The 13,072-nt window shown below is 40.0% G+C and overlaps 1 protein-coding gene across 1 annotated transcript in view; it reads left to right on the plus strand.

Moving 5' to 3' along the window:
- PPIP5K2 (diphosphoinositol pentakisphosphate kinase 2) overlaps positions 1–13,072 on the plus strand; it is an 81,149-nt gene that overhangs the window by 15,360 nt on the left and 52,717 nt on the right. The window contains exons 3-6 of the mRNA XM_066616928.1: positions 1,794–2,176; positions 3,763–3,958; positions 5,811–5,901; positions 8,791–8,876. Of these exons, the coding sequence (XP_066473025.1) occupies positions 2,042–2,176; positions 3,763–3,958; positions 5,811–5,901; positions 8,791–8,876 (508 nt within the window). The 5' untranslated portion in view covers positions 1,794–2,041. The remainder of the gene's footprint in view (positions 1–1,793; positions 2,177–3,762; positions 3,959–5,810; positions 5,902–8,790; positions 8,877–13,072) is intronic.

Below are 13,072 nucleotides of genomic sequence, written 5' to 3' on the forward strand. Positions count from 1 at the left end.
TATGTTCTATCTTAAAAAACAAACAACGAATGATGTACGTGAAGGAATTCACAGACGCAATCCCATAGAAATAACTCTACCTTCATTTGGCTATAAATAATCCAACAGAAGAGCTGCCAGAGCCAGTTGTTCTGTACTGATGAGTTCCTTCTGCAATTCATGCCTGGAACTTTCAGCATTCTTAGATCATGGAGTCATTATACAGAAATGTACATGTACCATTGATGGAAAATAACTTTTTAGATTCATCTTGTACCTTTTACTGTGTGTCTTCTCTCTTTTCCAAAATGTATAGACTGATGTTTCCTTTTTTGTGTGTGTTATATAAATCTATTTTTATTGATTTTTTAAATCTGAGAACTTGTTTCAGTATCTTCTTAATTTTCCTCTCCCAGCTAAGGGCCCAATCCTATCCAATTTTCCAGCACCGGTGCAGCCACAATGCAGCCTCAAGGTAAGGGAACAAATGTTCCCATACCTAAAGGAGGCCTCTGTGATGACTGCCCCACCACAAGATGTAGTGCATGCCGGCACTGGAAAATTGGATAGGATTGGGCCCTAACTTAGCTACAAGTATAACATTTCTTGCATGTGTGCTAGAATGTCTTGAAGTCCAAAATATTTCTCCTGAGATGTGACTTTGGAGGGAAACCCATCTATCTGTTGCTGAATGTCTTAAAGGCTTATGATGATTACATCGGGTCAATTAAGGGGCTGAATAGGAAGGTAAATGGGCATAGTAACCTGTGGGAGTGCAGAATCATGCCCCATCTTGGATGCAGCTGCTGGCTAGAGTTAGTGTAGAACAGTGGTTCTCAAACCTTTAGCTCTGGGACCCACTTTTTAGAATGTAAATCTGTCAGGACCCACCGGAAGTGATGTCATGACCAGAAGTGACATCATCAAGCAGGAAAATTTTTCACAACCATAGGCTGTAATCCTACCCACACTTACCCAGTAGTAATTCCCATTTACTATCATTAAAAGCATATACATAATAGCCTGTTAAAAAGTATGTAACATTTCCCCAAATTTAGTCACATACCATAGTAGCATTAAGTCTAATATATTAAAAATAAAATATTGAAATGAATGGAGAAATAGACTCGCAACCCACCTAGTATGTCCTGACCCACAGTCTGAGAAATAGTGCTCTAAAAGATAGTAGGAGTTATTGTATAAGTAAGGTGGAGAGGGATTTTTAAAAAGTGGTTTACCTTTATTTTCATGCTGATATTATTATTATTATTATTATTATTATTATTATTATTATTATTATTATTATTATAATATATACCGCTTTTCAACAAAAGTTCACAAAGTGGTTTACAGAGAAAAATCAAATAACTAATGGCTCCCTGCCCCAAAAGGGCTCACAGTCTAAAAGATGCAAAACACCAGCAGACAGCCACTAGAAAAGACACTGCTGGGGTGAGGATTTGATTGAGCATTTTTTATTCTTCTTAATGACTGATCTTGATAAAACACAGAAAAGACTTTCTGCATTGCTTTTTCTCTCACCTGCCATTTCCAGCTGACTCTTGTTTTTTTCTATTTTTTATATTTTTCAGGCACAATAGATTAATGTGAGTCAGTCTATAAAGTGACTTTTCCACTTTGTGTGAGTGTATTTATCTAGTTGTAGTTTCGTTGCTTCTTATTACTTTGATATTATACAAAATTGTTTAAGTTTTGGTGGAAGATAACCTTTTTAAAATACTGATTTGAACTAACCTATTTATGAAATATGTTAAAGGAGCTATGCAACATTTTTTCTCTTTCTCTTTCTCTAGGGTAGAAAATTGCTGCATTACCTCAGGGAACCTCCAGGGTCTTTTTTTACAGTGTAACAACTGGAAACAATGGACAGATGATATTGGTTAAACTGCATTTGGTGCTTGACTTTATCACAGTAACAAGCAACTGCAAGAGCAGTGCCAAATTGCAAAGATTATTAGCCTAGCCATTGGGAATTATGTACAGTGTCTCAATTATCAGAGTGGCTGCAGTTTCTACCTAGAGCCCTTCAGCGTCTGTAATCATGTCTGTTAGTGCAACGGAGAGTGATCTTCCTAGGTTTTTTGTTGGTGATGAAGATTGTGATGAGCTTTTGGATCAAATCGGACCAGAATTTGATTCCTTCTATGAGCATGAAGATGAAGATGAGTATGATTCTGTATGTACTGTGTTTTATAATGTTTAACATAATTTTAATGTATCTTGCAATTGAAAAGATAGCATATGATCGTAAGAGGCACTGAATACCCTTTTCCGGTCCCTTTTCAGTAAAGTATTTTAATAACATGCTTAGAAGCAGATGCAAATAATCACATAGGCCTTGCTAATTTGAAACCAAATTAATGAAGACCTGGCCAGTTTCAGCAGTTTGTGCAACATGTAGCAATTGCAATAGATCATTTTATGCCTAATTAATTTTCAGTAATGCAATTATATAATTTTTGAGGGTTTTCTGTGAGTAATGTGTTAAATATTAAAGGTGAAAAGTCTTTTCACCTTTAATATTTAACACATTATTCACAGTAAACCCTCAAAAATTATATAATAAAACTTTGTAAAACATAGATTTTGTTTTAAATTGAGTTTGATTTACTGTTAAGTTGTCATGGTAAAGAAGGATATTTAAATTAAAAAATACCTCTATAAAATCCTTATTTTAACTCTTGTTGAATCCCATTAGATTAATCATGCTCTGAGTAGAAAGTGAAGCAAGTCTTGCCTGTTTAGAAATATCCAGATTGCACTTAGTTGCTTAGATTGCTTGTAAACATGTATTTTTGCTTTTCCTAGCTGTTTAAAGATCAGTTTAAATGATGCATTCTGTTCATGTATAATCCTAAATACAAATTATTTAGGATAAAATCCAGCAAGTACTATTGATAAGTAGCTTCTGTCATTAGTTGCATGGGCATCCTGTGGAATGCCTTTGAAATTAATGGAAGCTGAGAAATGGTCCCTGTTGGATTGTACACTATGATATTTTAGAAACTTAAATTTGTACAAAGATACTTCATTGTGAAGTGATTGCCCTAAATGTTCTGTTGATGGTTCACTTTGTTTATAGGATGGTTGTAGGACATAGCTAATGATGTGTACATTTTTGTTTTTTAAAGAATTCCTTAACGAATTCCTTAATGAATTCGTTGATTCCTTAACGAATTATCTACCATTAATTTCTCTGAATGGCATTGTTGCTGCAAACTTGCATCTCATCTGAATCCTGATTTTTCACATCAGAGTATTAAATCAGATTGGTTTTCCTTGTATTCATTTTTTTTCTCATTTTATAGAAAATGAGACACTGATTTTCGGTTAAATTTTCCATCCTTTAAACATAGTAAATTGTATCCTGTTTATCCATTTGTGGAAAAAAGCTCTCTTTGCATAAGGGGGAAGGGGAAATTTTCCATTCTCCCCTTCCTTCTGGAGCTTCTCCAAGAAGCAGGTATTTGGGGCATGCAGGGGGCTACAGAGAATAGGAAAAAATCTTAGGATACAATTCGGTAAAAATAAAAGATGAAATGTGAAAGGAGTGTGATCTTTAAAACTTGAAGAATTCATTGATGCCTTTTACTGCAATCCTGTGCACACTTTCGTGGGAGTACACTCTACTGTGCGCAGTGGAACTTACTTCTGAGTGGATATGCCTAGGATTGAACTCTTTGTTGGGTTAATATTCAGTAAAAAAATATACAAGAGTGATCTCCCATTGTTTGTTATTAACTTTATTTTCATTATTACTAGCCACCAGAAAGACAGATTGTGGTGGGAATATGTTCTATGGCAAAGAAATCCCAATCAAAACCAATGAATGAAATCTTGGAACGCCTTTCCATGTTTAAATATATCACAGTAGTAATATTTGAAGAGGATGTGATTTTGAATGAATCTGTGGAAGACTGGCCTTTATGTGACTGTCTCATTTCTTTTCATTCTAAAGGTGATTGTTCTTTGAGCACAACAATGTGCTTAATGTTTTCACACTTTTATATATTAATATTATGAAGTTTTTGCTTTTTAAAAAATGCTGTGATGTTAGAAAGCAACTGTCCTTTTAAGATGTTAATGTATACAGTTTGAGCCTCATTATTCGTGTGGGTTCTGTTCCAAGCAGTCAGGTGGATGGCAAAAAAACGCACTATAGCAAATCAATTTAAAAAACAAAGTTTCTTTGCTCTGGTGATTTAAAAACAGCCTTGCTGACCTTTTTGATGCAAGATAAGAGTTGTTAAGAAGACAATCCATCAATCAGTCCTCCTCCAAATGCTTCACTTGGTCCCTCCCTTCACCAATGCAAAGTGATCACCTTTCTTTCATGTGCTCAGGGGGAAGGGAGGGGTCCCCTGGAGAGAGAAGGATTGATGGATTGTCAGCCAGCTGCCCTCTCTCTCTCATTAAGGAGGCTGTTGTTAAAGGACTGTAGTTTTTTAAACTGATTTTTAAAGGGATGCATTTTTCCCCTTTTCCAGGGATCAGCACATTCCTTCTCATTTGCAGTGACCGTGTTGAGTCAAATCTGTGTATAAAAAGTCCATGTATAACAAGACTGGACTTATATTTGGAATTATCCAGTGCCAGTTGTGTTGGAGGCATATTTAATGTTTCAGGAAGTTCTTTTGTACTTATGAAACAATAACAATTTTTACTTATAAGCAGTTCTCTTTATATGAAATTAACAAGCCATTCTTATGTTTTCCCTGCTATATAATGCAGCCATGCCAGAATGAGTTGAGCTACATGCTGGGGTGGGGGGCAGTTGGGAGACTGGGGAGGGGAAAGGTAAATTATTTTCTCTTTAGTTGGCACAGATCCAAGGAGGCAAAGGGGGCATGTTGGCCAACTCTGGAGCCACATCTGGTGCAAGTCGCCCCCACCTCTGATACTTCCATAGCCTGCCTCCTGTTCTGCCCACCCCACCAACTTACTTGCATCGACAGGCCTTCCTTTCCCTGCCGCTGTTACATCAATATAGTAATAATGTCAATGGAGGGATTTGCATGGGGCCTCCACAGCGTCTTCAGTAGTGGTCCAGAAGCACCTGTCTCTTTGTACTTCAGGGGCACCGTTTTCAGCAGCTGCATAGGATTGGGTTCTAACTTTCCTGTTGGCTTGCTTATAAGTGTGGGGGCTAATTACATATTTCACACTAACACATTTAACAATATCTCAACACCTTTTTAAAAAATGCAAAGCCATTTATGGAAGATAGTTTAAAGCATTGAAATAGGGGAGGAAATGTACTGTTTTGCTGTTCTAATCAGATTTTCCAAATGGGGATTGCTTTCACTTTCAGGGAAAGGGTTTCATACCCCCTTTTTTCACTTACCTAAATTATATTCCCTGATCTTAATGTACCTTTGTCTTTTAAAAGATGGTGTTGGACACTGAAATACACATTAGCTTGTGATATATAGCTTCTCTTAGTTCTAAAAATCTTCTATTGCAACATTATTATTGCCTTCTGACCATGTATTATATCATGGATTTATTTTTGTAATTACCATTGGTAAACAGTAATTTATGCAAGCTAAATATTTCCTGTTAGTACATAAACCATGGTTTTTTTTATTTAACACTTACGTGAAATAAAGGCCAAAGGAGAAGCATTTCTAAAGTGGTCCTGATTATACTGAATAGAATCTTGTTTATAGCCATTTGAAGATGAAGGAATTAAACAGATGTTTAAATCATCTAGCATAGGTCAGGTCTGAAATGAATAGTTCCAATTCACTATCCCTACTTCCCCATTATCTACTTAGTAATAATGAATTATGATGATGATTTTTATTTAGGGTTTCCATTGGACAAAGCAGTTGCCTATGCAAAACTCAGGAATCCATTTGTCATTAATGACTTGGATATGCAGTATCATATACAAGATAGGTAAGTATCATAAATCAAGTATAAATAATGGCACTTCAGTTTGGCTTCTCTCACTGACTACAAAAGAGGTGATGGCAGTATACTAACTATGATCACAATGGAGCTATTGGTTGATTTATTGTAAGATACTGTCAGTGAGTGTGACCATCTACAAAATATATAGAAAATTAGCATTGTATTCTCTTAAGCTGCAGTTGTCAAACTCCCAGGGAGTTTGAAAGTCGCAGTAAGTTCTTGCGGGGGGGGGGGGGGGGGCCAGCGGCATGATCTCCAGGAAAGTGAAAGTAGAGCGATCACACTCCACTTCCGGTTTAGTGGAAGCAGAGCGCAATCGCTCCACTTTCACTTGTGAAGCTTTGGGGAGCCCTGCGGACAGCTGCGCAGCGCTCCCTGCATCCCTGGGAGGCTGTAGGAGGCTCTGGTAAGTGTACCCAAGCCCCTGTGAGTGGTGTGATCCTGGGGATTGCGCTGCTGCCTCCTCCCTGCTTCCTGGCTGCCCCTCCCCTTAAGGGGAAACAGGCCAGGGCCCACAGGCTGGGGTGTTGAGATGCCCCAGTCTGAAAAGTCCTGACCTTAAGTGTGTTCAGGAAATGGCTACCATTTTTTGATGAGACATTCAATCTTTCAGTGCAATCTTACGCTTCAGTAGTGCCAGCTCAGCTACCACTGTACTGGCGTTAACTGTTGCAAAAATGCCATATAGTGCTCTGTGATAGCGTAGGGTTTAAGAGTGCTAGTAGGAAGGCCTGTGCCATTCACCAGTGCCATATCCCCAAGGAGCATCCAATGGAACAGCTAAGCTCCCATCAGGCAGTGCAAGGGCAGAGGGAGAGTGGGGAGGGGGTGTTACAGGGCGGGGGTGAAGACAGGACAGGTCAGGCCCAGAAGGGGGCAGGATTGGCGGCAATGGTGCACACCAAATCTTATCCTCCTTCCCAGGCCTGAAAACCAACTTGGGGCAGCTTGGACTTGGGCCAGTTATTTAGTAGGAAGAGATCTGAGTTTCCCCATTGAACAAGCTGGGGCTTTACAGGTGGTAAGGGGACAAATGTCCCCTTACTTCAAGGAGACCTTCAGCCTTGCCAATGCTGGATACAGTGTGAGCTGTACGACCCTGTTGCACCAGCCCTGGTTAGGATTGGGATGTTAGTTGCCTAGTTCGTGAGTAGCCCATTAATTTGCTTGCCCAATATTTTCTTCATTGATCATCTTATAAGTAGAGGTGTTGAGTAAGAGAGGATTATAGTCTTACTGAACACAGTGGGTGTACGTCTGAGTAAAATAACACCTCTACTCATAAGAGTCCAGGAGTATATGGCCTACTGGTTGTTGAAAAGAAGAGAGTGAGTTTGATGTTTTAAAAGCCTGAATGAAACATTGTTTGAAAAGTTACTGACACATTAAGTTATTATTGGGGTAGGACACTTGGTGCATGGCTAGGAAACAGCCATGTTACTATAATGAAAAATTATTTCTTACTAGAAGGAACTAACAAAATGTGAGTAGGGAGAAATGTATGCAACTTAAACAGTGAGTAAATGAGCCATTAAATATATAACAGGCACAGTACCATAGACTATCATACAATTTGAGGTCTGATTGAGTTATTTGGTTCCACCTATATAATCATGAAAGCAATATGACGGAAACAAACAGTATGTCCCAGGAATAATGTACATCTGACTTGGACACTCCACAGATGCAACAAAAGGCTCTAGGCCATATGTACATAGTTGTCAAACTTTCTTTCTTAGAGAGAGTTCCTTTGTATCTCTATTATCTTCCATGCTTGTGCCAGGATCAAAGCTAGTTTGAGGAGCTTTTAGCTCTTTGGATATTATCTCTTTGATAATATCCAGGGCATGGATATTAATGACTTCATCTTCTAAAATTATTACAGTTAAATATAGTGCTGAAAGTCTACTTCAGTGTAAATCTAGTGTCAATAAAGTGTCAAATCTAGTGTCAACAGCCCAATCCTATCTAAATTCCCATATGGCAATGCAGCAGTGCTGGCATGGGCTATGCTATATCCTGCAGGGGAATGTTGGTTGCTGGAGGTCTCCTTGGGGTAAGGGAGCAGCCACAGCAACTGCAAGTCCAAGTTGATGCATGCAGACAGATCAGTGCAAGGAAGGGGGTTAGGATAATGTACATGTGCCCCAGGCCTGATCCACCCATCCCCTGCCCCATCTCCTCCCTGTTCCACACCCTCCTCACCCTACCCCACTCCCATGAACTAATCTGTTCTTGTGGGTGTCCTGGTTTGTATCTGGCATTTCTACTGGTATGACATCTATTAACACTGTTACCAAGCACTTTACAGCACTTTTGTGACAGTGCATGCTTCCAGAACATGTGTTCCATCAGCACAGCCCAACCATAGGATTGGGCTGTAAACCAGTTCAGTCCACAGATTCTGTGACAGTTGCCTCAAATTATTTTTCTAGCTGAGGACTAGAGATGGCAGAAATTGAGCTGGAATGCATTTGCTAAACTGTAAGACTCTCCAGGGTAACATAATGGTTACAAGAATGAACCATGAGCTGGCAAATTAAATTCCCCTCAGCTGTGAATTCAGTAGGTGACATTTGGCAAGGCACAGTGTTTTTCTAGGCCTCACATTCTACTATTAAAACAATAATACAATACAATAGTGTTTCCCAGTAGTTGCAGTGGTTACTGAGACCTGAGTACTAAGAAGTGATTCAATTATTTAGAAAAAAGTTGTGTCAGTCAGTTACGCTGTTGTTAGCAATAGTGCAAATTTCTAATTAGAAAGTCAATCATTTCAGCATTGTGCAAAATTATACAGTAATTCTGTGACCTATATAGGGACTTTTTCCTATTTCATGGATTATCATTTTCATAGCAATTATATTTCTTTAGGAGAGAAGTTTACAGCATTCTTAAAGCTGAAGGCATTTTACTTCCTCGTTATGCAGTTCTAAACCGTGACCCAAACAATCCCCAAGGTAAGAATGTTATTCTGAATTGCACTGTTTTTAACAATTTTAAGTAGTATAATAATTGTTCTGAACGTTTAGCATCCCTGAGTTTCTGCTTGATGCAGTGTTGCTTTAGAGGCTGTATAGATAAACCGTGCAGAGTTCCCTTTAAAAATTGGCACTGCTGTTTGGCCCTCCCATGGCTGCGCAGCAGTGCATCTTTATAGCATCTGATGATTACTTCTTTACAACATCATTGACCTTTGGTTCAACCAAGCTGTGCAGCTGCACAACTTAGCAGGAATACTGCAGTCATCATATGATAGATTCAGCTGTACTACTTTGTCTTGCTGGTGGAGAACCCATGTTTGAATGCTTTACGGTATAAAAAGCTGTTTTTAGATCTGAAGTAGTATAGTCTAGGAATAGATTTACTATACATTGAACTTTTCAACCCAATCCTATGGACTTGCAACTGACTAGTATGCTGCCAGCGCTACCCCCTTTACAGTGGCTGCAAAAGGCACTCTAGTGGTGTGCTTCCAGAGCATCAGCGGGCAGGCCAGAGCCTTCCCATGACTGCTACAAAAGTGTACTGGTCCCTCTGACGCAGGTAAGATAGCAGGGGAGGGGCAGGCCAGGAGCGAGAAGGTACAGGGGGCAAGGAGGCTGCAGTAGGGGATGAATCTGACAGCAGTGGTGTTGGCCAGATCCTATAATCTCTGGCAGCAGCCTCCTTGCCCCATTTCTCTCCAAGCAATTTTGTTGGCCCATTGCAGAGTAGGGGGCATCCTAGTCCCTTGCCCCCGCTGGCTAGCATGTTTTTTATTGTCATAGCCATGCGGAGGGAGGATAGGATTGGACTGTTTGTCTAGGGAGCCTCTTAGTCATGCACTATGCATACACAAGGAGCCTGTATCTTCATACACCATTGCTGAAATTTCTCAAGAGGTTGCCATTCCTTTCAGATAAAGAATGTTTCGTTAGCCCCCTTTCAGAACTGACAATTTGAATGGATTCACATGTACAAATGGTCAAGGGTTGTGCTAACTAACCATAGTTATGAACCCACACTGTAGTTTTAACTTCTAGACCTGTAACAAGGAAGTCATAATTTAGAGATGCTTGTCGTCTTTAGTTTCCCATATACTCAGAACTCAGCTTCATAAATTTGCTGCCTTCTCTGGGTGCAGCAGCCTTCTTGAGGCAGAATTAATAGTTCTAACTGATTTATCAGTGGTCTGTGAATTCAGGCCCAACAGCAAACTATCGTTAGCACAAAATGGTTTGCAGCTCAGCTTCAAGCTGTGGTTTTAGATCCTGGTTATTAACCCCAGGCAAACCATAGTTTAAGGATAGGGTTGCATTTGTATGATAAAACAAACTATAGTTTTCTATTATATCTGAACTCAACCTTTCAGCACAAGATTAATTTTAGTTTCAATTAGTGTATACTGCAATGTGTGGCATTTCTTTTCTGTAGATTTCAGTAATGAAATTATTTAGATAGTCTTCACTTCTTTTTATTTCCATCTCATCTCCTGTGTCTTCTGGGAACAAAAATGTAAAGTTTCCCAAAATTTGGAAACTACATAAAAACGTATTTTTAAAAAAAGCATAAACAGATTTAGAAAAACCAAGTCATTTTCTGATATTTTAATCAAACTAAAATTTATATATTGCTTTGAAGTTGTGATCCTATACACTCTTATGTGAAATTACTGCAGATACTTGCCTATAAGTCAATCTCACAGATAAGACGAGGACAGGTTTTGAGCCCAAAATAATGGAATTTGCTATGACCCTCGGATAAGACGGGGGTTTAACTTAGGGAGGTGTCTGACTATAATTTTGTCTGATTTTACCAGACAGACAAATCCTGAAAAATAACCTCCCAGTAATTGTTACCTAAGAACTGTACAGTCACGAATTTATCAAAAACACAGTATATATACATAGTATGTATACATCTATACATACATGTATACATACATAGTAGGTATACATATATACATACCCTATTTTTAATACTGTTTTACATAGTATACTATGTATACATAGTATAGCAAAAACAGTATTAAAAATAGTCTCTAATTTATTAAAAACTATAATCTATCTCATAGATCATAAGATACATTTTTATTCACTAATTTTTTAAATTGTTCTCTCAACAACCATTTGTAAACACTATCAGAGTAAGGCCACAATCCCATCCACACTTTCCTGGGAGTAAGCCTCATTGACTTTAATGGGACTTACTTCTGAGTAGACAAGCCTAGGATTGGGCTCTAAGTACACTGGAAACAGCATACCAGTAGAACCATTAATGAAATCCTCCTTTAAAGTGCCTGGTGCCTTAAGCCAAAAGCCCTAAGTAGAACACACAACACAGAACTGGGAGTGTGCAATTCAGTTCACAGTAGAGAGACAAACAACAAGGAGTGACTGAGCAAGTGCAGCTGCACATAGTTGCACCTGATTTACTTGGAAGTAGACCCACTGTGGAGGAAGGGCAGCGGCGCTCTTGTGGAGGTCCTGGCAGGGGGATACTGCAGAAGCAAGCATGCTCTCTTAAAAGCTTACTACATAAGCAGCTGTTGCAAGTGCTTCCTAGCTCCTGCCAGCATGCAGCTAAGATCTCTGGCTAAAATACCTGTTGCTGCAGAATAATTCTACTTTAAATTCTACTCTCTGCTTTTCCTGTGTTTTGCATCTTTGCAAGGTCTCCAGGACTCTTCCAGTGAAAAGGACACACACACAGGGAGATTGCTGCTCTCTCTCTCACAGATGCCCCCCCCCATACACAAAGGCAGGGACTTTTCTCCTCCAGTCCAACTTCATTGGTGAGGATAAGGGGAAATGAGGTTAGCAAGGAGGTTTGCAAAAAGTTTTGCAAAGGAGAGACTGAAGTGTGACTGTATACAGTAAGGGGAGAGGTAGAGAGGAAAGCAAGAGGAGGGAATAGACTGGGAGCCCAATCCTAGGCATGCCTACTCAGAAGCAAGTCCCTTAATAGTCAGTGGGGCTTACTCCCATGAAAGTGAGGCTAGGATTGTAGCCTTAACTGTTTTAAGTGCTCTCTCTCACACACACAAACTTTTATAAAAGTTAACTCTTCCTCTCTCCCCCCCCCCAGTACAACTTCATCAGTGGTGAATGATTATGGGGAGAGGGGCTAGCAAGCCTCAGCTTCACAACAGAGAGTTTAAAGTTTGGATTCAATAAGGGGGAGGGGCAAAAACAAGAAGGAAAGAGGAGATGGACTTAACCCTTTCAGTGGCTTGAGAAGCAAAGGTACAGCCTTCTGCAGGCTGTCTCTCTCTCTCTTTAAAAAGATCACTCTCCCCCCTTCTCCACCCTGTCCAGCTTCATCTGTGGGGGGGATGGGAAGGGGGTTAGCAAGTTGGGCTTTCCAGTGGAGTGCTTGAAGTTTAAATACAGTAGGAAGGGGGAACAAGAAGGAAAGAGGAGATGGACTCAGCTGTTTCAAATGACTGCTTCTCCCTCATTCAGATGCCCCCTCCCACAGACAGCTCATTGTCTCCTGCTCTGTCTTGGGTGCTGCTCCAGAGATGCCTCCGTGGGCGCTGGTGCTGAGTGAGGAGGGTTGCTGATGGCTGCGGTGGCAATTGCCCTGCCCTGCGCTTGGAGCTTCTGCAGCTGGGCAATAGCCTGAAGGAGCATGTGGAGCACACCCGCACCACACCTGCAGGCAGCTGCATACGCTCAGCAGCACCCCAGCCTGCACAGCTTCCTCTCAGCAGAAGATAACTTGTTCCCTCCCTCCCTCCCACAATAGTGATTGGCTGGCTCACTTGCCTCCCCCCCCCCACCCTCGCTGCTTGCCTGCCCCGGAAATAAGGCAGGGCAATGATTCAGGCTGCTTTTCTGGAAAGAAATTTTTCGCCTTATAGGTGAGTATCTATGGTAAGTGTAGACATGCATGTCTTCTTAGTACACGTATAGATTTGCATTGAAGCAACATAATATTGCAATCATGTCATATTGCTTCGACATAAGCCTCCCTGAAGTTAGTAGGACTTGCATCAGAGGAAAAATCATTAGTATTGTGCTGCAAATGTGTTACAGTTCTTGGAAAATAGAACTTCCAGATCATCATTGGCATTTTTTCCTGAACATTTAGCATGGCAAACATTGAAGCTACTGAAGGAGTCCCAAACAGATAGAAGTGGCAAACACTCCCTTTCTCTCCTTTTATACCT

Source organism: Tiliqua scincoides, chromosome 2, assembly GCF_035046505.1.
Source record: "Tiliqua scincoides isolate rTilSci1 chromosome 2, rTilSci1.hap2, whole genome shotgun sequence".
In the NCBI taxonomy this organism is placed as follows: domain Eukaryota; kingdom Metazoa; phylum Chordata; class Lepidosauria; order Squamata; family Scincidae; genus Tiliqua; species Tiliqua scincoides.